General features: G+C 45.8%; 1 protein-coding gene across 1 annotated transcript; it reads left to right on the forward strand.

Annotated features, from left to right (window-relative positions):
* Positions 1 to 1,436: 1,436 nt before the first annotated feature.
* BARHL2 (BarH like homeobox 2) lies at positions 1,437 to 7,536 on the forward strand. Its single transcript, XM_020907648.2, has 3 exons — positions 1,437 to 2,758; positions 4,492 to 4,717; positions 6,463 to 7,536. Exons 1-3 carry the CDS (start codon positions 2,146 to 2,148, stop codon positions 6,773 to 6,775), a joined length of 1,152 nt encoding a protein of 383 aa, XP_020763307.1. The 5' UTR covers positions 1,437 to 2,145; the 3' UTR covers positions 6,776 to 7,536.
* Positions 7,537 to 26,915: the final 19,379 nt, after the last annotated feature.

The raw sequence follows: 26,915 nt of genomic DNA on the forward strand, positions 1-26,915 counted from the left end.
CCCAGATTTCAGCCCAGCCCTGGGAGACTTAAAAGGCCATTTTCTACCATCATTCTGCACCTAGTTACGGAAGCTATGCCAGCCACTCAGATTCATAGGTTCTTAAAATGGTAATTTGGAGTAAAATGTAACTCAGAGAACTTTGAATCATTCATTAGCACCTTATAATTACTCTGCTAATTAGGTTGACACGGCACTTAATCAGGAGTAATACGCCGTCTTGTCACTGGCACTTCCCATTACTCTGACATTCAACAAGAGACAGGTTGGAGACGTCCTAGAGAAAATAATGCAAGTTGATACCCTCCGACGAGGCGTCACAGTCAAGACATGCTCCAGGTCCCAAGTGGATCCACAGTGACTGTTTCCTTTCCAAAAGCGCGGCCGGAGAGGGCGAGGAAGGGTTGGGGGGGGGGGGGGGAGAGAAGGAAACAGAGACAGACAGAGAAATTGAGACGGAGATCTGCCTGGTGGCGAGGAGGGCAAAAATGCTGCAGCCCCACCACTCGGTTCCCGAGTCCCAGGCCAGCCTGATAGCACAGTGAACCTTGGCTGCCCTCGGCGCTAGAGAACGCCTTGAGGCATTATTTTCCCCCGCTCGGGAGAAAGTGTCTGGTCACCTATTTCTTCCAGCGCGGGCCCTAATTTGGAGACCAGGCTGGCACCCCGGTTTTGAGCAGCAGGCCACTTGTCTTCCACCCCTACCGAGAGTGCCTGGTGGGCGCGGATCCCTCTCCATTTCCCCTTCAGGGACCGGCTGCCCAGCTGGGCCAGATCCGGGACGCCTGGGCTCTTTGGGGGAGAAATCAGAGCTCGGAGTCCGCCCGCCCACCCAGAGCTCCGGCTGCTGGAGTTAACACACTACCCCCTGGGTTTCTTCAGGGAGTCCCTTCCTCTGCTCTCAGTGTCTTTGGACTATTCAAGAGCGTGTTTGAGGAGGTGCTTGGCGGCAGCGCTGGAGTTTAAAGGTAAGCCGACAAATCCTGTCCTCTTTCCCCTCCCTCTTCGGTCTTCTTAACGGCAAATCAATACTATTTTCTCGCTCTTCTCCCTCCCCCCGCCCCTTTTCTTTCGCTTTTTCTAAAGACTTCGATTCCCTTCTCTAGTCTCCCTGTGCTCCCTTCCCCTCTCTCCCTTTGCCCTCTCGCGTGATTGTGAACGCGGGGACCATTGTAGGACTAGGTATTTTGGTTGCAGGGAAAGGGATGTGCGGGTTCCGAAAAGAGCAGCGGGGCCAGAGCCGGGATCGCTGACGGGTTCGCGAGGCGAGCGCCCATTGGCTCCCGGCACGTCGGCGTCGCTCGCTCGCGCGGGCGCGGCCAATAGGGGCGCGGGGCCCGGCGCGCGGCCTCGGTGGCGGGGGCGCGGGCCCGGCGCGGCTCGGGGAGCGGCGGCAGTGGCCGTGACGTCACGGGAGGGGGTCGGCGCCGCCCGCTCGCCGCCGGATTACAAGCGAACGCGCCCGGCAGCGGCGGGAGTCGCTCGGCGCCGCGTCTCCGCTACCTCTTCCGCCTGCGCCTGCTCCTTCTTTTCCTCCTCCTCTTGTTGCCGCGAACGTCGCGGCAGTGTCTGCTCCACAACTTTCCAAGAAAGTTCAGAAACTCGTCTCCGGGGCGGCCGGGTTGCGCGCGGCAGCTACCTCGGGGAGCCGCCGGGCAGCTCCGAGGGCGCGCGGCCGCCCGGGCTTCTCGGTCGCTGCACCTGCCACGTCCGTCGCCGCCGCTGCCGCCTGGTGCCAGGCTGTGGGCAGACCCAGGCGGTGGCGGCAGCGGCGGTGGTGTCGGGTTCACCTGCTGCCGCCTCGCCTCCGTCTGGGTCCCCTGCGCTGCCACCGCCGCCCACGTGCGCTGTCGTTCCTGGAGCGCACGCTCGGTGCTTCCTCAACAATTTTTGTAACTTTCCCCCCTCTATCGTCCTTTCTCCCAACTTCCACTTTTTTCATTAGGGTAAAAAAAAAAAGTGTCGAAAGTGTCCACGGATTGCCACCTCCCAATTATCCTTCCTTTCCTCCCGCCCCACTTTTTTTTTTTTTTTTTTTAAGCGGCGACAACATTGTTTAGTGTTATTTTGTTTTACCATCGATAGCTTCCTTTGCTTGGTCGGGGCGGCTGCGGAGCGGCGGAGTGGCGTGGACCTCATGTAGAAATGACAACAATGGAAGGGGCCAGCGGGTCGAGTTTTGGAATAGACACGATTTTGTCCAGTGCCAGTTCGGGCAGCCCCGGCATGATGAATGGAGATTTCCGCCCGCTCGGCGAGGCCAGGACCGCGGATTTTAGGAGTCAGGCCACTCCGTCCCCCTGTTCGGAGATTGATACCGTAGGAACGGCGCCTTCTTCTCCCATCTCGGTCACCATGGAGCCCCCGGAACCGCATCTGATTGCGGACGGGCCCCAGCATCACCACCACCTGCACCACAGCCAGCAGCCGCCGCCAGCCGCGGCCCCCACGCAAAGTTTGCAGCCTTCGCCCCAGCAGCAGCAGCCGCCGCCGCCGCCGCCAGCGGCCCAGCAGCTGGGCTCAGCCGCCTCGGCACCCAGGACTTCCACCTCTTCTTTTTTAATTAAGGACATCTTGGGCGACAGCAAACCTCTGGCGGCGTGTGCACCGTACAGCACCAGCGTCTCCTCTCCCCACCACACCCCGAAGCAGGAGAGCAATGCAGCACACGAGAGCTTCAGGCCAAAGCTCGAGCAGGAGGACAGCAAAGCCAAACTGGACAAGCGGGAAGAGTCCCAGAGCGACATCAAATGCCACGGTGAGTCCCGCCGCCTCGGCTCCCTCGGCCGTTTAGCTTCTCCTCCTCCTGCTCCCCTTCCGTCTCGCGCGAATCTCTGATGGGATCCGAAGGCGATTCTCAGCTTCCAAGGCGCTCGGGCCACAGTCAAAAACTGCAAGCGAGAGGGAGGCCGGGGCGTGCGATTTGGGCACTCGTCCCAAGTTCTGTTTATTGTTAACATTTCTACATCCCCCAACCCTCACCGCCACCCAGCTTCTTCCTTTGTTTTACTTCATTTTAATTTATTAGGAAGGGGTCAGGCGGAGGGGATCTGATGGGAAGTTCTTTCATATTTCGTAGTGCCTAGGGGTGTGATCACAACGTGGTGTTTATTTTTTAATGCAAATTATTGCGTTCCTCCCACACATCGTATTTCCTTAACACCCCTACAGGAATTATCAGATATAGTGAAGGAAAAAATGCCGAGTTGATTAACAGAGTAACTTTAAAAAAAATCATTACATAGTGATTAATACAGGGAAGGCCACACGGTAAAAAGATTATAATTAGCGTTTCAATTTTTAAAAATACCCTTTCTACTCCATAGCCCTAACTAAATATCCGTATTTCAACTAGAGTTTTGGCTCTTAACAAGTAATTGCGAGGTTGCATTTATGGATAAAATTTTATGGAATTGAATGTCTATTTTTGTAAAGTCAGATGATGGCAATGGATTTATTCTTCAACTCCCTTTTTCCATTTTCTCACCAGAAAATTTCATAAGTAAGGGTTCTAGTCTTTGCATGGCAAGAGTTTTACTATACAAGGAGAGTTCTTTTTGCCCCTTTACTGATAAGTTGATTATTACTAATATTTGTCATCTCTGGGAAAGATGTGTGCTCTCTGGAAGGTAGGATATTGCCTCTTCATTTTACTATTGTAGCATTAGCATAATAGTGCCCAAAACAGATGTACAGTCTGCTCTGGCGATTTTTTTGTGCACCAACCTCCCCAGTGGGTCAATTAGAGAGATTATTGTTCTTCCTGCAGGGAAGATCAAGGAGCGAAGCAAAAAACGGGTACAAACAGAGAGGGATTGACATATCGATTTCCCAGCATTTCAGTAGAAAACCAAAGTTGACAAATAGAATCCGGAAATCTCTGGGCTGTCACCTGGATGGGCTCAGTGATTTTGAGCTGAATGCAGTGTCTGGGAGACATTCTTTCTGAAGCTTTAAGAGACCTGATGCAAGCAGTTGCAGAGAGCCAACATTTCCCAAGTGCAACTGAAAAAGGAAAACAAATGCCTATAACTTTTGGTAAACAGAAGAAGTAAAATGAAAAAGGTATCCCCTCCTCAAAAAAGAAAAGTTGAAAGATCTTTTAAAACCTAATAAATCATAACATACGAAGTCAGAGCGAAAATAATAAAGGAAAAGGACAGGGTCTTCCTCACTCAAGGAAACAATTAGGAAGAGGACCCTTTATCATAAAGTATTTTTTCATTTCCAAAGATGGGAAGATTCAACACTCTTTTGGAAACCTTTTAGAAGCTCTGCACGAGCCTCCACATTCAATATCTAGCAGTTGGTCCTCTTTCTCCATCCTGGCTAAGGCTCAAGTATGTGTATAAGGAAGGTGGCAGAATATAGCTCCCCCCTGCTCTCCCCAGACCAGTGACTGGCTTGGGAATATAGAAGTGTGTGCCAGGAGGACACTCCATCCTTCCCCATTCCAGGCTACCTCACGGCTATGTCTGGGTTTCTGTGTAGGAACAAAGGAGGAAGGAGACCGGGAGATTTCAAGTAGCCGAGAGAGTCCCCCTGTGAGAGCCAAAAAGCCTCGTAAAGCCAGGACGGCTTTCTCTGACCACCAACTCAATCAACTGGAGCGTAGCTTTGAACGACAGAAGTACCTGAGTGTGCAGGATCGCATGGACCTGGCGGCTGCACTCAACCTCACTGATACCCAGGTCAAGACCTGGTACCAGAACCGCAGGTAAGGGAGGCTGTGGTGGGGAGCAGAGGCATCTGGTTATCCAGGTCAAGACCACTACATTAGTCTTCATCCCTTGTGGCCTCGGAGTCAGTAGGGGCTCAGAGGGCCCGGGTGGGCAGTTGGGGGGTTTTCAGGCTGGAGTAGGGATTAGCCATACCTCCCAGGTAGCTGGAGTTTGGAGAATTTTGCACTTCGAAGGGTCTTTCGCATATGCTATTTTTCTCTCTCAAATCTGAGTGGCTGAAATTTCTCCCACTTTGCCCCCAAAATCAATCAGGCCACACCTTCTCAAATCGAGACGTCTGTGTAGCAGACACTCAGGCCCATAAAACTGATGCACTGCACCCTTTTGGGCCTGCCCCAGGATGGTTCCAAATATCTATAACCAGTCACTCAATCTGGCTATAGCTGTCCTGAAGAGCGAATCCACTGGCCTCGACTTAAAAGCCCTTGCCTGGCCTGTGAGGCAGCCAGGAGGAGGGTTAGGGTTGGCAGTCGGTCAGGCATCTAGACTGAGGGTTTGCCCCCTATTCTGGCCATGTCAGAGCCCTCCAGGAACCACAGCTTCCCTTGAAAGGAACTTAGGAAAGGAGCTGGCAGTACTTGCAGGCCCCTAAACTGCAGTGCGAACACCCAAACCCGGCAATCTGGTGCTGAGGTTATGCCGGGTTTCTAAGCCTGGCGGTCGTCTGCCTTGTCTCGATTTTCTCTCTCCCGCCTTTTCTCTCTCTCGTTTGTGTTCTAATCGTCCATAAGTGTGGTTGGAAATGCCCATCCAGTTGTCATCTTTACCATAATTTTCTGTCTCATTACATACGGCTTCAGCCACCCTAATTCTGTCAGAAAACATTAGTGTCATTTGTCGCCAATTTAAAATGGGCGATATGTTTATTAATTTGGCTGGAGCTGCTGGGTATGGAAGGCCCACCAGCCCCGAGTTCCTTCAGGAGGCATGTGAGCAAAGGCCTGCTGCCTCTTCTTCCTAGTGGGGGTGCGATGGGGGAGGGAGGAGACCAAGAAAAGCTGATCACAGGTTTTAATTGTTACTCTCTCCCAGAGGAGACAAGATTTTGAAATGCATTTTTCCCCTCCTGGAATGGCCCCAGGTACTGTCCCCTTGGGAGAGCCCTCCCTCAAACGAATTCCGTTTTGAAACCTTGTCACCTTCCTCACTCTAAGCCACCCGCTGCTGTAAGGTCCTGTCAGGCTGATGAGAGATGTGTCTCCACAGCCTTGGGGACCCAAAGGGGCAGGGGTCCAAGGCCCAGGAGCCTCTGTGTCCCTTTGTTTACGGTTTCTTCTCACTCGGTCTGGAGGCAAGGGGGAGGGGCAGAGAGCATACACTCTGGGATTGTTGGGGAGCCACTTGGGGAAGAGAATTAAAGGAGGGGAGAAGACGCCTGCCTTAGAGAGAGTGGTCTCCGTTGATCTCTAGGAAAGTTCCAGGAAGTAGCCAAACTATGAGGATGGCAACAGCAGAGCAAAAAGCCAGGAGAAGGCAGCAAAGCTTGGAGAAATTTATTTATGAATGTCTGTTTGGGAAACCGGCTTGGGTTTGAGTGATTCTGTGAGGGAGAGGGTGGGATGGGGGCCAGGAGGTGTGGTTCCTTCCCAATTCTCAGCGCTCTCTAAGTCTTCCTTGTCCTCCCTGAGGAAGAAAAGACCGGCCAGGGGAAAGGACGGGCCTTGGGGCCTGGACTGTGCCCCCCAGCCGTGGGGTGCACGCACGTCTGCTTTTCTTTCAGGACCAAGTGGAAGCGGCAGACCGCGGTGGGCCTGGAGCTGCTGGCTGAGGCGGGGAATTACTCGGCACTGCAGAGGATGTTTCCATCGCCTTATTTCTACCACCCAAGCCTGCTGGGCAGCATGGACAGCACTACAGCCGCGGCGGCCGCCGCCGCCATGTACAGCAGCATGTACCGGACTCCTCCTGCGCCCCATCCCCAGCTGCAGCGGCCCCTGGTGCCCCGAGTGCTCATCCACGGCCTGGGGCCCGGGGGACAGCCGGCCCTCAATCCCTTGTCCAACCCCATCCCAGGTACCCCGCACCCCCGGTGAAGAGCGAGCCTGCAGACCCTCCCTGTCCCCTCCCCGACCAGGACAGCTGCCCCTCCTCTCCCCCAACCAGGCAGTCTGGCCTCCCTTGCAGCCTACCAGGAAGCAAAGAAGTGAGAGAGGAAGATGCTCAGCAGTGGGCGGGGGTCCCCCGAAAGAGCCAGCCCTCCGCACTTCATCTCCCCACCCCCAGAGACAGGGCTGGAAAGCTCCCCCACAGCAGTATGACTGGCGAAAACGCTGACCCCACACAAGAGTGCGACCAGTAAGTGAAAACATCAACAAAAACAAAAACCTCAAGTTCTTTTTCAAAATGACTTTAGGGACAAGCAGGAGGGAGGGAGGGGGGTGGGGTAAGGAGGGAAGAAAGAAGGGCACGGAGAGGAAACTGCGGAGGCACAGAGAATTGTAGATGAACAGCCTCAGATTCCAAGGCAGAGGGCGTTGCTGTGGACATTCCGTCTGGCCCAGAGAAAAGAGGAGGGTGACTGAGAACTTTGCACTGAATTCTCATGACCTTTTTTCTTTTGGAAAAGTGGCATGCTCCATAATATGAAAAAAATGTACATTTGAAAGACTGAGTGATAAGTGATATATCATATTTATTATATGTTGTCCAAAAAAGAGTCACTTATATACCTTAGTAAAACATGATTTTTCTTTTCATGTCTTTTTGATTCAGTAAAATAAATGCTTAGACAAAAATATAGATTTTTTGGTGATTGAAAATTACAGAAATAAAGTTTATCTTTTTTTAACAAGTGATGAAATCCGAGGGAGCTGATTTTACTAAAGCAGAGTGTACTATGATGAAATGTATCATTTGATTTAGAATTACCCAAAGTCCCTTCCGGAATATTAGGAATTTACAACATCTATAAATACGTTGGGTTGACTTGGGTAAAAACAGCTCCATTTTTCATGTTGGCCTCTTCCGAGCCATTAATTTGGTATGTGTGTATTTTTTTCTTTTTAAGTGGATGATTTCAGAGCAGTTTGTGAGGCCGCAGGAGAAAATCTGTGCTTGTAGGCTTGCTGGCCAAGTAGGCGGCCAACTTTCCCTGCTGCCCCGGCTGGCCTGGCAGCTGCAGCCGAACCGAGTCTGACCGCCCTTCCTCCTTCTCCTAGGGCTCCTCTCAGCGGTGAGGGTCCGGAGCGCTGGGCAGCAGAGATGCCGGCAGGAGCTGGGCGGTGGGCGGGCAGACGTGCGGGCCGCGCAGCTGTTTTTCAGCCTGAGGCCCGGTGCCCGTGTGGTGGTGGGACAGCCTGCAAGCAGGAGGCTGTAGGGTGCGCAATTAGGGCGCCCCGGGGACTCGAAGAGGCCTGGTAACAAACCCTGGTTGTGCTTTGATCCCTGCCTTCTTGTTCCCCGGCGGGCATCCAACCCCTGGCCCCGCACCGAGCCTCTTATCCTGGTGAGTTGTCTGTGATGGGATGCCTGGAGCGGAACGCAACTCTGGCCGAGACAGGTGTGCCGAGCTTTTTTTATGCGCGCCCCTGGATCTTCGGGGACAGCAAAATGAGAGGCCCTGCTCAGAGGGTAGTGGAGGTCGGCTGCTTGCTTTGGGGGTGTCTTATCAGTGAGTGAGAACTGGTGTGTAATACTCTTAGCACCTTGGCCAGAGCCTCACCTCATTCAGAGCCTGACCTCAGCTCCAGGCCTCCCTCCCATACTAGCTCCCAAGAGGCTGAGCACTCCTGACTAGGAGAGGCGGAACTGGAAGTACTGTTCCGGGGCTTTTCCCACCTTCTCGAGCCTGGAGGTCACTTCTCCTGTTGTCAGAGAGTTGAATCCCCATCTGGGTTATCTTCACATCTCTGTCTTCACTCTGGTCCTAGTATGTAGTCAAAGGAGTAAGACCTGCAGCTAAAACACATCCAGACCCATTTTCCAACTTTCTCTGATGTTTGAATCTTAGTAGAGTTATAAAAACATTTTCTTAAAATGTGGAGTGCTGTGGAAGTGTGTGTTGGGGAGAAGTGGGAAGGAAGTAGGAAAGAAAGAGGTGAAATCCAGGAAGAAATTGCCTTCGGCACCTCGATCAGACTTTGGCTAATTAGGGAGTGATTTCTCTCCAGCTCATCAGTTTGCTTTAAAAATGGTCGTGGTCTTGTTTGATTCTAACAAAAGGGTCTGGACTGGCCCTTCTCATTTTATTCCTGCTGAGCCGGGACAAACTCAAACAGCTGGGCTAGGCTGGAAACTGGGCACCACTGTGTCCAGTGGGAATGCCCATTGCCTGGACAGTCAGCAGACTCTCCTTGTTCTATCTTAGCTGCTGTTGGATTTTACAATCATGTTTAAATACGTCAGTTCCTTTTCAGGACCCGGGCAGTGGGGGGTGGGTGGGGTGGTGGTGGTGGTGCCTGCTACAGCTTCTGTCTGCACTGGCCCCAGGGCTGATCATCTTTGGGGGAAAGGGGGAGCTGGGAATTCATTGGTGCTCACACATTCAAAGTTCCATACTAAGAATGACCTCAAGTTCAGTTGGGAAAAGCACATAAACAAACCTTCAAATACAAACGAGACCATAGAACCCATCTGCTACCAGCAGCCCGCCAACCACTCTGCTGGGGAGCCTGCCAGCTACCCCTTCACTCTCAAGGCCAAACTGGGACTCCAAACATGCACAATGAAGGGGAAAACACCATGTCTACAGGGACCAAGGTTTCTTAATTAACCTCCTATTCCACTGCTGCTAGCAATGAGTCTAGATCTACCAGAGTCCTCCCAAATGTGTTTTTGCTTCAAACCCATGTTTTCTTTCACCCCCTAAACCATGCAGCTGAAAGTGTCAATTCTCTTCTAAATTTGTTTTGGTTATTTCCTGTTGCATAGAAGTTAGCAAATGGAGTGTGTGTGTGTGTGTGGTGTGGTGGTGGGATTATTGTCCCAGGGAGAAAGTTGAGTGCTGGATCCCTTCTTTTCATTTTTTTCTTTCTGCAGCAGTACTACAAGGGGCACCTCAGTAGGTGCCCTTCTATTCAAATGTCCCCAAACTACTGCTTAGAAGTCAAATGCAAACATAGTCCATTCCCTCAAAAGAAGTCCTTCTGTCTGTGCCTGCCCAACAAAGTAGGGAGGTTGGCTAAAAGGTGAGGAGTGCAACACCAGGTTTTACAAAAAAAGCAAGGAACAGGATAACAGACAAAGGTCTTTTCACCAGGGAGATCCAGAGTTAGGAGGCTCAGAGGTCTGCTGGTCCGGGGAGCTGCACTTCTTTTCTTTTTCCCACCTTCAGCTGGTATCAGAAGGACACTCCACTGCTTGCTCCATTTGGATTGCTCCTTTGATTAAGTTGGGGACTGGCAAAACAGGGATTTTCAGGGACATTCTTTCCTTGCTACAGAAACACAGGGAAAAAAAAAAAAAACAACAAACCACCACCCACGTGTTTCAGAGAGATGTTTAAATACAAATACCCCTTAAACTTGCTCTCTGCAAGATGAGCTCTGAGACTCCAGCAAACCTAGCATTAATCAGTAGTGAGTGTGAAATAAGTTAACTCCCCAACCAGCAGCCAGCCATTCTAACCCCAGCCAACAATTTTCAATGAGTTGCAAAGTAATGATTGCTGCTTGCCTCCATGCCTCCAGCAAATATACCTACCACCTTGTATCAGTTTATTTTTGCTCCACCCCTTAAAATGAAAGCCCACATGATGGCAAATTAGACAGCTGATTCCCTCCGTTGCAAATAAAACGGCTTACTGCAAACCAAGACTTTCCTCCTCCTCCCTCCCTGCCATCTGACTCCTGCCTAAGCCGCCCTTCCCCAGGAGCCTGCTGAATCCCACCTCCCCTCTTTAAACAGGCAGCTTGTTTTGTTATATTTTTAACTTTCTAAAAATATTTGGAAAAGCTCTCCCCAGGGGGAAGGAAACTTTAGTTCCCATTAAGCAATGTAGTTACAAAAATATACTGGAAGAGAGCTGCGTGGTTTTCTAAAAAGCCAGACGTGTCTTGAAGTCAACATGCTTGGAAAGAGACTGACTTTTCATCACTGGTGGGCATATGGGGGGGGGGGGGGGGCAGAGCCGAGCCTCCTAGGGAACTGATGCTTCTTCCTCTGCAATGAATTCTTGGTGTGGGAAAGCTGGTTTGTCCGGTGTTTTGGCTGTTGGCTAGGCAATTAGGCAGAAGGGTGAGTGGGGGTTTCTCCAGGGTTTACCCCATGGACCCTGGAACAGTGCCTCGAGGCTTCTTGAGCTTTCACTAGGTCTTTGTCCAGTCCTAGCTTCTTGGCCAGTTCCAGCCTTCCTCTCTACCCACGCCTCCTTCCCTGGAGTTGGGGGCCTGTTGTGCCCTCCCTTCTTGAAGGTAGGACCCCCCCCCGCCCCCCCGGTGCTTAGTAGGGGTAAGTGTGTGGGGTTAGGGATGTGTGTATTCAGAAAGAGGGAGGTATCACTGGCCTTTCGCATTGGAAAACCAGGTCATCTGTCTCAGGGCGATGAGATGACCCAGAAGGGACTTTCCCCCTCCCCTTCTTCCAGCTGAATTCTGAAAGTCTCTGTCAGTCTTAGTGTTGCTGTGCGGACGGCCTTGGCCAACCTCGCATTCTGTTTCTCCACCTGCCGTCTCTCCTCGGGCCTCCCTCTCCAGTTTCTCTCTCCTAGCACCACAGACAGCTCCTCGGACGCGCGGTGGAGCGAACTGCCGGGAGCTGAGGGTTCCCGGCGAAGCCTAGGCGACCGCAGGGGGCGCACCCGGGAAGGGTCGGCGGCGCCCGCGGGGGAGGGCCGCGAGGTGATTACAAAGCGCCCTCCCTGGCAGCGCTTCCTGATTAGCTCTAAGACCAAACAGGGTCACTTTCCAAAGAACAAAATCTTCAGATCAATAAAGTAATTCAAAAACCAAAAGATCTCGGGGTAAGTAGTGCTCAGTGACAGATCAACTCTAAACCGTCCTTATTTAATAAGTTCTTAGCGGAAGCCGACTGGGAAGGAGAGAGGCCTCAGTTCTGCCGCTTCGAAGCCCCTGCGCCGCGGCCGCAGCGCAGTCGCCAACGGAACGGCTCTCAATGGCATTCTTTTTTTGTTTGTTTGTTTTTACTTTCTCGGCTCGCGCAGCCCGATTCTGCTCAGCGAACCGCCGCCGCGGTCTATGGAAGCCCAGGAGAAGCGCTCCTGAGGCGGCCGCCCTGCAGGTAGCGTTAAGCTGAGGCCCGGATCTCCACTGCTTTTTCCAACTGGCGTCTCCTTTCCCCGGTTTTGGGACTCTCCCAGCTCCCGTAACTATCTGGTTCGGGATAGCGGGTCGCCCCCGCAGGAGCTCCACTGAAAAAAGAGGACCTTCGCGAGCCCGAGATTGAACTTGTACGATAAAAAGGGCTTTTGACGCTTTGTGGAGTTGAGAGATTTCCGCCCCCACCCACCTCTGCGTCTGCCCGCCTGACTTGACTCTTCAGTGAAGAAGCCCTGGATGTGGAATCCTCTTTCCCACTCCCAGTAGTACACACACACATTGCAGCCCATTGTTTATGCCGCGGTTCCCACGTCCCGCCATCGCCGGCCGGCTGCGCTCTGGGTCTCCAGCCGAGCGCGCCCAGGCCGGGCCTCCGCGATCCCCACCTCACTCAACCCCGGACAGCCCCGCGGCCCCAAGTTCCTGATCCCCGTTACAGAAGGTGTGGGAGAAATGAGTGCATCAGGACAGGGACTGTATAGAGCAGGGACAGGAATTTAAATACTTTCACAAAAGGTGCCTGCGCAGGGCCTACAGAGCTGGGCCCCCTGTTCTCACATCTCAGTAGGCTTGGAAGAAAATACGAAGCGTCCTCCCATGAAGATGACAAAATAATCGTAGCCCAGGTAGAAGCTCATATCTGTATCCCACTTCAAACACTACCCCCACCCCCAAGGCCCCAAGGTTGCAAATGAATGTCTCCCTTTAGTTTTTCCCTCGGGTCTGGGAAGCCAACTCCTCATTGTTGATTATCCCCATCTCCTCAACTGCCTCTCTGGCTCGCCTCTTCCTCTTTCCCTTTAGAATTAGAGGAATGGAAATGTGGAATTTAGATGTTGACAGACTTTTAGCTGGATCGTGGGCTACCCACATTTGAAAGCCAGGCACCACTGGGGGGGTGGGGGGTGGAGGGCTCTCAGTGCATTCAGGGACTGGAGAAGGTGTTCCAAGGTGTGCATGGTTATGTGGAACGGGAGAAAAAGTTTTCTTTGGAGCAATGTGTATTTATACCGCTGCCTAAGGAGAGAGGAATTAGTGATAGTGTATTGTCCCACCGCTCCTATACCACACAATTAGAATGCCCATTATGGAATAATAGTCTACTTTCTAAAGCCAGTTGGCTTATAGAGTGTTAGGAAAAGGATATGGAAGTCGGTGCTACTCACTTCCTACCATAAGGACGTTAAGCTACTCTTTATAGCTTCCAGATGTGGGGTTTGTCCAAGTGAAGAGAACATGGTAGGTCTCTTTCTCACTAGGCAGTTTTCTGGTTGACTGAACTACTAGGAAATCTAATATGAAAAGTTTGATTTTCCTAATACTCCTCATTTGAGAAAATAGGCATGCCATAATTTCTGAAAGATCCAATAAGGATCAGATTGCTCAACTTCCTGTGGCACCAACTCTTAGCATTCCCACACCCCCAAGCTGGGCATCTGCAGACCTATGGGCAGGGAAATTCTAGCCCAGATAGTAACAGACAGAGATGTCCATTGGAAGTAGGGCCATAATCACGTAAAAACCTCAAATTATTATTCATCTGCCCTATTTCCAACGCAGAAACTTACCAAACTGTTTCCCTTAGATTAAGAGGATTTCAAAGGGACACTGTTTTCTCACTAGCTCTGAGTGAACACACTGTGGCATTACATTACACATACTCATATGCAAATAAATGCATAATTGTCATATAATCATTCATTGCTATGCAATACCTTAGACCAGAAAATCACATAAAACACAAATGGATAAATGCGAGTATGCGCTAACTCATTTTGTCTTCTATTTTGGATTGCTTTTGAAATTTCTGGCAATCTGTATCGTGGATCTCCCATCCCCCATGTCCCCCTTCTCCCCCCACCCCCTGAGTTTCTCTAAATTTATTTCAGAGCAGATCTCCAAAAGCCTGGTCTTTAGTGGGAACACCACCACCCATCCCTGTCACGTGGCAGCCTTTGACCCGCCCACCTCAGCCATGCCCAATCAGACCACAGGAAAGAAAGCGGCCTTGCTGCGGCTGCTGCGATTTTCCCTTCTTCTGCCTACTCTTCATTCCGCTTGCAGCCGGAATTTAGGGGGTCAGTTGTAGCAAACAGGCCCAAACTAATGTTACTCATTTCTTTTACCCCTGTCTTGTTATCCTTTTGGGTTAAAACCTTTGACGATACCTAGGGAATGACATTATGCAGCTTTCCGAGATTCTCGGGGCCTATTTATGTTTATGGAGTGTTAGTCCCTCAGTCGTGTCCGACTCTTTGCGACCCCATGGACTATAGCCTGCCAGGTTCTTCCGTCCATAGGATTTTCTAGGCAAGAACAGTGGAGTGGGTTGCCATTTCTTTCTCCAATCCTTAGGGAAGGCCTGGTTATTTTCACCTGTCCAAAGTCCTCCCCCGAAGATATTTAACAGGGTATAAAGTTCGATTTGAAAAGACCCTGATGCTGGGGGTGATTGCAGCCATGAAATTAAAAGACGCTTACTCCTTGGAAGGAAAGTTATGACCAACCTACACAGTATATTAAAAAGCAGAGACATTACTTTGTCAATAAAGGTCCGTCTAGTCAAGGCTATGGTTTTTCCAGTAGTTATGTATGGATGTGAGAGTTGGACTATAAAGAAGGCTGAGCGCCGAAAAATTGGTGCTTTTGAACTGTGGTGCTGGAGAAGAATCTTGAGAGTCCCTTGGACTGCAAGGAGATCAGTCCTGGGTATTCACTGAAAGGACTGATGTTGAAGCTGAAACTCCAATACTTTGGCCACCTGATGCGAAGAACTGACTCATTGGAAAAGGCCCTGATTCGGGGAAAGATTGAGGGCAGGAGGAGAAGAGGATGACAGAGGATGAGATGGTTGGATGGCATCACTGACTCGATGGACATGGGTTTGGGTAGACTCCGGCAGTTGGTGATGGACTGGGAGGCATGGCGTGCTATGGTTCATGGGGTCGTAACGGGTCAGACACGACTGAGCGACTGAACTGATGCTGGGGAAGATTGAAGGAGGGAAGAGAAGGGGACGATAGAGAATGAGATGGTTGGATGGCCTCACCGACTGGATGGACACAAGTTTGAGTAGGCTCCGGCAGTTGGTGATGAACAGGGAGGCCTGGCGTGCTGCAGTCCATGGGGTCCCATAGAGTCGGACACGACTGAGCGACTGAACTGAACTGAACTGAAAGTTCGATTGGAGTTTGAATAAACCTGAAGTCTTTTCCACTTCATTTAGTAAAGCAATAATGACTGCTTTCTTTCCAGTAGATAGATGGCCCAGGGATCTGTTGAGAAGCCTCAGGTGAGTGAACTCAATAGAGGGAAGTTCTGGCCCCTGAGGGAGAGAGAAGGAAATGGCAACCCACTCCAGTATTCTTGCCTGAAGAATCCTGTGGACAGAGGACCCTGGAGGGCTGCTGTCCATAGGGTCGCACAAAGTCAGACTCGACTGAAGTGACTTAGCATTCATGCATGCATGCATTGGAGAAGGAAATGGCAACCCACTTCAGTGTTCTTGCCTGGAGAATCCCAGGGACAGAGGAGCCTGGTGGGCTGCCCTCTATGGGGTTGCGCAGATTTGGACACGACTGAAACGACTTAGCAGCAGCAGCAGCAGCTGGCCCCTGAAGACTTTTAAGGCCTGAGGCCCAGAGTCTGTTTGGGTCTTCATTCCTGCCTACTTTTATCCTCCTGACTTTTGTTATTTTATATGACTGGGAGGTTTTTATGGGGTCAAAAGGTGATAGACCTAGCATTTCGTTTGAGGAATGTCCTTGCTAAAAAGTTGAATTAAGCTTGTAAATTTGCTGGATCTAACTCTTAACAGTTTGGAACGGGATTAAAAAAAGCCCAACTATTCAAGACACTGCTTATTAACAGCAGTGCTGCATATGTTGGTGACATTTCAGGAAGGATATCCTTTCTCTGGTAACATGTTTTACAGGCTTTTCTTTTCCTCCCATGAATGATTCAGCCCCTTGGGGGAACACAGTTCTTGGTTTTGCTCAGAAGTTTGGCAAAAGGATATTTTCCAACATCCACATTAATAAGTAATTGGATTTTAAACAGAAGTGATCTTGATCCAAATTCAGGATTGGAAAGAATCTCAAAGGTCATCTAGCTCAATACCTATTCTAGTTTTTTTTTTTTTTAAACAACATATTTGATTTATGTCTTTTTTTTTTTCTTTCAACACTTTTTGCTCCCATTTTTTTCTGTAAGGATAAGGGGAAGATAAGAGATACTACAGTGTTACAGCTTGTCTTTCAATTTTAATGAAATTAAATTTATGTGATCAAATCCTACTACACCCACAAAAAAATAAGATTTTTGTAAAAGCTATTAAAATAACTTTTCTATCATAAAAGTAATGCATGCTCACTATGGAAAGAAATTTAAAATACTAAGGGGAGAAGAAAAAAAGTTCATTTTCTATCATTCAAAGAGAACCATTGCTAATATTTGTTTCTAGAATGTTGCTGTGAATTTTTGTAAAGTTGTAATATTTCATCTGGGATAACATTTTTGCTTTCCCCATAAGTAGTGCAAGTATCTCTGTATTATTTAAAACTCTTTCTCAGTATAATATTTGATACATATGATTCTGTTCCATAAATGTATCACAATCAAGTCAACCATTCTTTCATCACTGGACATTTAGATTGTTTTCCTTAATTTGAGATGAATAACGCTTTAGTGAGTGTGAAACCAAGATTTTGGAGAAAGGATTCTAGATGTTTGGTGTATCACTTTATTACTTAAGTAGGGCTGTGGAAGCAATGAAAGAGCAAGATGACCAGCTCAAGAAGAGAGATGAGAAACTGACCAGAGGTAGTGGTTTCAGGGAATAGTGCAGATTCAGCCTGAGTAAACTGGAGCTGTGATGAGACTGTATATGCTGTGGTAAAGTAAGCTAAGAACACCACTTACACATTTTTTATGTGTATGTTAAACTTCCCTGATTTTGAGTATGAATTTGGCAGCTCCTCACCAGAGAAGGGGACTTGCCTGGCTAAAGAGAAGGGAAGAAGGTTAGGTGTCTTTTGATTTAGGTTGGTAACATGTTGCTTGCTTAGGTGGCTCTGTTTTTTCTGTGCTCCAACTATTCTGTGGGTAAATACAAGGCTTTAGCTTCTAGGACTGTCAATCTGGCACCTTTTATCCAAACTAAATTCAGGTTAAGTTTAAAAAAAAGCCACAACCCACAAAGAAATTTGAGGGTGGGCGTGGGGTCTTGAGGAAAAGAATTAAATAGCAATAGTCTACCCTTTCATTTACATGACACATATTAACCGCAACACAGAAGTTCCAAGAGAACTGTCTTGTTCTCTTGTCTCCAGGAGCCCATGTAGGGCGCTTTAATTGCCACATTTTCAAACCGATATAATGGTGGGGATGTCTTAGTAATTACCTTAATGAGATAACACCTTTCCTTCCCTCAACCTACTCATTATCACGCCTCTTGTTCAAATTTCAACTACAAAGAACTATACTTCTAAAAAAAAGAAGTCTGAAATGTATTGTTCCAGGGCTCATACCCTTAAAATAATCACATTGCACGTATCTTAAAAATATGAAAGAAATAGTACACACAGGCAATTCAAATATGTTAAAGGGAAGGCTTGAGATAAGTAAACTAAACATCTGGGTGCCCTTTAATTATTCTTGGTTGGATTCTTTATCTTGACCTATAGTGATGCTAAGGTGCCAAAGTGATGAATTTTAAGATGTTGGGCTGTGAAGACGTGCAGCTGCAGCACTGATGGATTTAGGAAGGGATGGTAACAAGGTTAGCTGCATGTGAAGTGTGAATTGAGATTTTTGCAAAGAGACTGTGATTGCAGATGGGCATAATGTTGTACCCTTGCATGAAATCTTGCTATTATTGTATAATGGTCAGACAGAGTGTGAAATGACTTATTACTTTTCTTTTATTCTTTAATGAAGTTGGTTAGAGTAGCAGTACTACTGCTAGTCAATAGTAGTAAAGCACACACACAAAACTATATGACAGGTGCTGACATATTAAATATTTATTTGGTTTTGACTTTTTTCCCCTAATTTTCATGAATACCCATATGCAAACAGAAGCATCTCTTTATCTATATAGACAAATTTGCACTGATTTGTGTATCTGTGTATACCTTTATTATCCTGTGTAAATATCTATACACGGCTCTGATGCATGTAAAATATTTCAATGTCCAAGGAAATTTCATAGCACTTATAAGTGTTTAAAAATGCTGTGATGCTTTGAGACTGATTTCTGCTTGAAATTCTGATTTTAAAGCTCAATTTGGATTTATATGGGTAATCTTGAAATATTAGCTTATCATTGTGACTAGGAGTGCTTTATGGAACAAAGCGTAATAAAATCCCATTATGAAGCAGAGTCTTTAACATGGTTTTAGTTAAAGGAAAGATCAAATCACAGTTCTTCTGTCTTGTAATATAGAGTACACATCTTTCATTATATCACAGAACCCATAATGTAAATGTTTCTTTAGTTCCTAGTATCAGCATCACGAAAGGATAATACCTTAGGCTTTACAAGTCAAAGGGAAATAATGCTATGATGTTAAAAGCAAAACTAACAAACCCTCCTCTCCCTCTATAGTCAGTTTTCTGGCTCCAGATGCTTGTGTTAGGAACACTGAGAAATAGTTGGTTTTGGAGATTAGGGATTTTATTCATTGTAGAATGATTTTTTTATATGGTCTGTAAGATTCATAATCTTTTTAATGCATTGGCTTGATATTCCTGATATGAATAATAAATGTTTAGAAAAGACACGTAAATATGTCTTTAACATAACCCCATGGCTCAGATGGTAAAGAATCCACCTGAAATGCAGGAGACCTGGGTTCAATCCCTGGGTTGGGAAGATCCCCTGGAGAAGGGAATGTCTACCCACTCCAATATTCTTTCCTGGAGAATTCCCTGGACGGAGGAGCCTGGCAGGCTACAGCCCATGGGGTCACAAAGAGTTGAACACGACTGAGCAACTTTCACTTTCACTTTTAAGTTTAAAATGTAGCATTTTAAAAGAAAGTTAAATTTGTTTGCATATTTCAAATTGTTATATAGTTAGGCCCTGATATTAAGAAAAAATCTTGTTCTGTGTTTGGAATATACTGAGTCAAATGATGTTCTTCAAAGCAACACATAAATTTAGACCAACTGGCTGAGAAAAATAGTATTTAATCTTTTTCCTCAGCACCAAATTTATTGACCCTTTCTCCTCATTTTTCTTTGGCTCAACTTGCTGCATAGGCAGAAAGAATTCTGACTATGATGATGTCATTCCTCATCAGTCAAAAAGTATAATGACATTTATTTAGGTGAAATCTAGAAGTAGATATCACTTTTTTCTTTTTTGGGGTAAATGTTACCTTTCACTAGGAGCTTCTTAAAGTGACTTAGTCTAAGATTGTAGTAGAGTGAAAGTTGAAGTTTCTCAAGATGACTCTAAGAGTACATGTGGTATAGTGCACTATGAGAACAGCAGATTTGTGAAGGACTTGAATTTGTGAGGTATCTTAACTTCATATATTTGTGATGTCAGTTTTAGGGAAGACATACATTCTTGTTGCTTACATGGTGACTTTGCCATATCTGTAGAAAACTTGACTTTTGGCTTTTGGCAACTGTAATTAGTGACCTTCTTTATTCTGTACTGAATAAGTGCTGTGATTGGCTTACATCTACTAAGCTCAGCTTCCCAGGTAGCACTAGCAATAAAGAACCTGTCTGCCATTGCAGGGTTCTATCTCTGGGCCAAAGCTATGGTTTTTCCAGTAGTCATGTATGGGTGTGAGATTTGGACTATAAAGAAAGCTGAGCACTGAATAATCGATGCATTTGAACTGTGATGTTGGAGAAGACTCTTGAGAGTCACTTAGACAGCAAGGAGATCCAACCAGCCCATCTTAAAGGAAATCAGTCCTGAGTATTCATTGGAAGGACTGATGCTAAAGCTGAAACTCCAATACTTTGACCACCTGATACAAAGAACTGACTCATTTGAAAAGACCATGATGCTGGGAAAGATTGAAGGCAGGCGGAGAAGGGGATGACAGAGGATGAGATGGTTGGATGGCATCACAGACTCAATGGAAATGAGTTTGAGCAAGCTCCAGGAGTTGGTGATGGACAGGGAGGCCTGGTGTGCTGCAGTCCATGGGGTCACAAAGAGTCGGATATGCCTGTGCGACTGAACTGAACTGAACTGAACTGAACTGATCTCTGAGTCAGGAAGATCCCCTGGAGGAGGGCAGGGAAGCCCACTCCAGAATTCTTGCCTAGAGAATCCCATGGACAGAGGAGCCTGGCAGGTTACTGTCCATGGGGTTGCAAAGAGTTGGACACTACTGAAGTAACAGCACAGATGCTTGCACTACTCAGATCAGCCCTCCTTTAACTATATGAAAGTGAATCTTCAGAAGAGGATGCATCATCTGTTACATAGGTGGGAATCTGATCTACTACTTTTTGAATTTCAGGTTTTTAAAAAATTAGCTGAGTTGCATCTGTTGCAGTTAACAGTGATAGTATTTTAGGAATCCCTACAACTTAACACCAATGTTGTAAAATGTTGACTACTTCACTAAGAATACACAATTCACTCATAAACATTTATCTCAGCCAATTTTTCAGTTGATAGCTTTACTTGAGGTTTACTTCCTAATCTCATTAGTTATGTTTGAAAATATTAATGGTAGTTTTCTTTAGCAAGATGAGCAATATTCCTTGTGGATTGGTCAGAATGTGATGAAATGAAACAAAGTTTCCTTATTAAAGAGTTATCACATCTCTTTTCCCCAAGTACTAGTTTCTAAATTCTGGAATGTTATCAAAAACATTAATCTGTACATACTTTTTGATTGTGTCTAGTAAAGTAACATCTAGCATTATCCTCAGTGTGTGTTATATATGTCTTTTCATCCCCAATCCCTAGGTCAAAGTAGGTTAAGTTTACATGATTGAATGCGGAGGTCATTGATTAATTAAAGATAGCATATCCAAGTGATGTTTGCAAGTTGATATATATTCTTTTTTTTTATTAGTTGGAGGCTAATTACTTTACAATATTGTGGTGGGTTTTGTCATACAGTGACATGAATCAGCCATGGATTTACATGTGTTCCCCATTCCGGTCCCCCCTCCCACCTCCCTCTCCACCCGATCCCTCTGGGTCTTCCCAGTGCACCAGGTCCGAGCACTTGTCTCATGCATCCAACCTGGGCTGGTGATCTGTTTCACCCTAGATAATATACATGTTTCGATGCTGTTCTCTTGAAACATCCCACCCTCGCCTTCTCCCACAGAGTCCACAAGTCAGTTCTATACATCTGAGTCTCTTTTTCTGTTTTGCATATAGGGTTATCGTTACCATCTTTCTAAATTCCATATATATGTGTTAGTATGCTGTAATGGTCTTTATCTTTCTGGCTTATTTCACTCTTTATAATGGGCTCCAGTTTCACCCATCTCATTAGAACTGATTCAAATGAATTCCTTTTAATGGCTGAGTAATATTCCATGGTGTATATGTACCACAGCTTCCTTATCCATTCGTCTGCTGATGGGCATCTAGGTTGCTTCCATGTCCTGGCTATTATAAACAGTGCTGCGATGAACATTGGGATGCACGTGTCTCTTTCAGATCTGGTTTCCTCAGTGTGTATGCCCAGAAGTGGGATTGCTGGGTCATATGGCAGTTCTATTTCCAGTTTTTTAAGAAATCTCCACACTGTTTTCCATAGTGGCTGTACTAGTTTGCATTCCCACCAACAGTGTAAGAGGGTTCCCTTTTCTCCACTGATATATATTCTCTGATGGGAGGAACCATGTCTGCTCTTTCATTGTATTTTGAGTACCAGGCAAATAAGTTTGAGAAACCTAAGGGTTCAGTAAATATTTGTTACCATTATTAACTATGGCGATGATATAGTACATTAAATTTTTTTAAATTTTCAGTTGGTTTTTGGCTAACATCTTGTAGATGTCAGTGAGAGGAATAGCATGTGGTAAAATTGTGTTAGTTATGTAACATAGTTTATTCTTGAATTAATTGCTCTACCGGCCTACTTTTTAATTAAACTCATTCATTTTTCATAGCTCCAAATTAGTCATGTGACTCACTAGACTTGTTGTCATTTATTTGTAGTAAGTAGAGAAATGCATGGAACACTCTTCTTCCAACTCTTTTCTAAAAAAGATCCTCTAATAGGGGTAGAAGTGAAGGCTGATGTCAGGAACTGACTCCACTTTCCTTTGGGTCCTATATTCTAAATTGTATTGGTGTGTAAATTCAGTCAGCTACATTATCTAAGAAAAGGAATAGAGATTCCTTTAGTTTACTAGCAATATTCTTAACAGGGTAATGACAACTGGGAAAATAAATTGAGTTGACAATTTAATAGGTATAATTCAGAGTAAACAGAAGCAGTTAAATTTCATGGTTAATAGTAGTACTATTGAAACAAGGTGACTAGAAGACACTGTTAATGAAAACAGTGACTTTCAAAATGAAGCTACATTTAGCAACTATTTTTCACCAGAAGTATTTGGCATGATGTTTGGGTTCAAAATTACTATTCTGTATTGCTTAATGCATTGTTAACTGGAATCTGCAGTGTGTGTGGCAGAAAAGAGAAAACTGATGCTTTTTCCTGTGAGAAAGCTCACATCCAGACTCTCTTTGTATTTTTACCACACCCATACTTAAGAGGCTTGGAGAACAAAAGCATACCAATAGAGAAAAATCTGTAAAAGTCTTGTCGGGTATTATTTGTGTATTATTATTTTGTTGGAAAAGATGTGAAAATATGAAGAATTGGAAAACAGAACAGCTAAAATAAGTTATAATGAGTCATATCTCAAAAACACAAGGGAATACAAATGTAATGACAACACATTTTCTTTATTCTAAAAACAAATTCTGTCTGATAGGTTAAACCCTATTAATTGGGTATTTTAGCTACTTACCAAAGCAATAAGACTATAATACGTAGCCTTTCCTTCTAAGGGATAAAAACATACTAGTGTTATTTTATTTGGTGATCTTCTGGTTCTCTTAAGCTACATATTTTATGGAAAGAGTAGAGAGTATGTGTAAAGAATTTATTAAGATATTTCATATGGGGGACTTCAAATTTCCTAGATACTTTTGGTACCAAGGTATTTGAAGAAAAAATGGAAGAAACAGAGTAGGAACCATAGAGATGTGATAACTCTCCCTAGTGTACTACTGTGATTCATAATTCACAGGAGAGCAAGACTCAAGTGGATCATACATTTTATGGTACAAATGGGATTAATATTGGACTTCATAGACACGACATGTTTATAACAAAGAAGACCACATTTCAGTGTCTTCCTACTGTAGTAAGGGTTAGGAAGATGAACATTAGAATTATTTTTTAAGCTTCTAGATTAAAAAAGAGGCCAGTGGTTATTACTGCCCAAAGGCAAAGATAATTTTAAAATTATTTTAGTTCTTAGGGCTCTGAAGTCTGTTCACACTGGGCAGCATTGCTATGACTCATATTTATTGTTTATGAGACACTGAAATGTGTGATCACCTTTTCAACATAGAAATTGTCTCGCTGGCATATAAGTGTCAAGATTATCGCTTTTATAAGTTATAATGCCAAGAATGAAGGGATTTATTTGCAAGTACATCCTAGATACTTCTATGAGAGGTATTTATTTCTAAAACCAATGTGAAATTGTTGCTTGTGGACAGTAAGAGTGCATGGCTAGATAGATCACTGCATGCATACAAGGAGTAGCACTCGAGCCAGTTCACATAGTCATTCTACCACTTCCCATTCTGTTTGTCAATGCCTTTACTCTATTTTCTTCAAAGTTTTTCTTCTTTTCTCCCACTCGTAGTTACTTTCTTCTTTTATCCATTATACGTCTATTTAGTATTTAGCCATCCTTGTATGTATGGTATTTGATTATTTGCTTACTTTTCTCCTTAGACTACAAGTATTTGAAGACATATTATTATTCATTAAAAAATTTTCCCTAATGCCTATCAGAGATGCTCAATAAATATTTATTCCCACAAGCTAATATTCCTTAAAAATTTTCATTTTGGTTTCTAAAATTTATTTTTTTGAAGTATAGCTGATTTACAATATTATATTAGTTTTTGGTATACAGTAAAGTGATTTTGTTATATATACTTTTTCATATTCTTTTCCATTACGATTTATTATAGGATATTAAATAAGCTCCCTGTGTGATACAGTAGGACCTTATTGTTTTTTTTTTTTTTTTATAAAGTCAAGGAAATTTATTTCCTGAGGTCATGACAGGAAGCAGGCGCAGCCGCAGCTGCGGGCTCTCCCGGCGGGGCGGGGGCTTGGCCGCTGTGCGGGGTGACTCCGAACCACGGCCTCCTTAGTGTTCACGAGGTGCCGAGCGCAGGGCCAGGCCGGGCCGGGGCCGCCGGCTTCGCCGTGAGACCTCAGGGCGGGCGGGATAGACACGAACGTGGGGTCCAGCTGCTGGGTCAGAGTGAGGCGGACCCTCGCGGGGCGGGTGCTGCTCCTTGGTCATTATCGCTTGGGGCCCCACGGAAGCGTCTTGGGGGCCACCTGAGCCCCAAAGCTGGGGAACTCCTCGGAGCTGCTCGTGTCGGGAGCCTTCTCGCTGCTGCTGGCGGTCCAGGGGGCGTCGCGCACGACGAAGCCCTTGGACGGTGCCTTGGACTCCTCGTGGGCAGGGGGCTTCAGGTACAACTGCAGCGCCTCGCTGTCTACCACGTCAGCCAGGTATTCCTCCTCCAGGTTGAGGATGTGGTCGATGGCCTCCTCCACGTTCTCCGGGAGCCCCGTCACGGTCACGCAGTTGGGGTCGGGCGCCCCGCTCTGTGGGAAGCGGATGTCCACCTTGAACTCATCCATGATTTTGCGGATGGCTTTGCCACGGGCACCAATGATGCGGGCGTGAACGCGGTGGTCTAGCGTAACTTGGACCGGGCCAAGGCGGGGCTACTGAAGCGGGTGAAGGAGCTGCAGGCTGAGCAGGAGGACCGGGCTTTACGGAGCTTTAAGCTGAGTGTCACTGTGGACCCCAAATACCACCCCAAGATCATCGGGAGGAAGGGGGCGGTGATCACCCAGATCCGCCTGGAGCACGACTTGAACATCCAGTTCCCTGATAAGGACGATGGGAGCCAGCCACAGGACCAAATCACCATCACAGGCTATGAGAAGAACACGGAGGCTGCCCGGGACGCCATCCTGAAGATCGTGGGTGAGCTTGAACAGATGGTTTCTGAGGATGTTTCGCAGGACCTTATTTTTTATCCATTCTATCTATAATCATTTACATCTGCTAATCCCAAACTGCCTATCCATCCCTCCCCTATACTCCCATTCGTCTTGGCAACCACAAGTCTGTTCTCTATGTCTGTGAGTCTGTTTTTTCTTTGTAATTAAGTTCATTTGTGTCATATTTTAGATTCCACATACAAGTGATATCATATGGTATTTGTCTTTTTCTGACTTACTTCACTTGGTATGATAATCTCTAGGTCCATTCATGTTGCTGCAAATGGCGCTATTTTCTTCTTTTATATGGCTGATAACATTTCATTGTATATATATATGTATATATATACACTAGATCTTTTTTTGGTTTATCTTCAATTGGAGAATAATTACTTTACAATGTTGTGTGGGTTTTTGCCATGCAACAATGTGCCAGAAGTATACACATGTTGCCTCTTTCTGAACTTCCCTCTCACCCTCACCCCATCCCACCCCTCTAGGTTGTCACAGAGCATCAGATTGAGCTGCCTGTGTTCTACAGCAACTTTCCACTAGCTATCTGTTTTATGTATGGAAATGCAGATGTTTCAGTGCTACTGTCTCAGTTCATCCATGCTCACCTTCTCCTGCTGCGTCCACAGTCCGTTTTCTATGTCTGCAACTCTGTTCTTGCCCTACAGATAGGTTCATCAGTGCCATTTTTTCTAGATTCCATATATATGAGCTAATATATGATATTTATTTTTCTCTTTCTGACTTACTTCATTATGTCTAACAGGTTCTAGGTTCATCCACCTCACTAGAACTGACTCAAATTAATCCCTTTTCATGACTGAGTAATATTCTATTGTATATATGTAACATAACTTCTTCATTCATCTGTCAGTGGATATTTAGGTTGCTTCCATGCCTTGGCTCTTGTAAATAGTGCTGCTATGAACATTGGAGTGAATATATCTTTTCAGATTATAGTTTTGTCCAGATATATGCCCAGGAGTGAGAGTCACAGCCTAATATTCTTATCTTGCAAGTTATGTAGGAGGCTGTCAGGATTATTAAACTCTAGAGTAGAGATTTTTTCTTTTCTAGTATATTCATATGTAAATTTAAATTTCTAATTCATTTAATTTAAACATAGTATTTAAGGATGCTTGGTTTGGATTATAACACAATATCCTGTGTATAATATTCAGCGTCTGGCAGGTCAGAGTCTTCTGTACAGCTTCTTATTTACCAAATGGAGCTTATGGTTTGTGATGATTTTCTCCAAAACACAAGGTGGGAAATTAACCTTTTATTTCTTTTCTATAGCAGCTAAGAAGGACTGGAATATAGAGTTTTAGAAAGGGGAATTAGAGCTATGAAATCTTATGAGCCACCTCCCTTTCTTAAAAAGAAAAGTGGAAAGAGAGAAAGGTATTCTCTCATTTGTAGGCTTTGGGAAAGTTTAATTAAACTTATTGGTGAAATGTCTAAGAAATATAAAAGTTAGCATTCACCAACTATTTTGACTATTATGAAGTCATTTTGGTATTTACTAAAATGTTCTCTTGGCTCTTTTTGGTTCATCTAATTTGAAAGGATGATTTGCAGAGCTTTGATAGATGAATATTAAAATGTGCCTCGTTTCCTTATATCTTCTGCTGGGGTTGTGCCCAGCGTTTCTCTGCAGTGCCAAA

Source organism: Odocoileus virginianus, chromosome 5 (assembly GCF_023699985.2).
Source record: "Odocoileus virginianus isolate 20LAN1187 ecotype Illinois chromosome 5, Ovbor_1.2, whole genome shotgun sequence".
Taxonomy (NCBI): domain Eukaryota; kingdom Metazoa; phylum Chordata; class Mammalia; order Artiodactyla; family Cervidae; genus Odocoileus; species Odocoileus virginianus.

What these genes read in the sequence shown, in the direction of transcription:
- BARHL2 (XM_020907648.2), top strand. Translation starts at nt 2,146, where the DNA reads ATGACAACAATGGAAGGGGCCAGCGGGTCGAGTTTTGGAATAGACACG. An exon ending in GAGCGACATCAAATGCCACG is followed by an intron (nt 2,759 to 4,491) that starts GTGAGTCCCGCC and finishes GTTTCTGTGTAG; the next exon opens with GAACAAAGGAGGAAGGAGAC. An exon ending in ACCTGGTACCAGAACCGCAG is followed by an intron (nt 4,718 to 6,462) that starts GTAAGGGAGGCT and finishes CTTTTCTTTCAG; the next exon opens with GACCAAGTGGAAGCGGCAGA.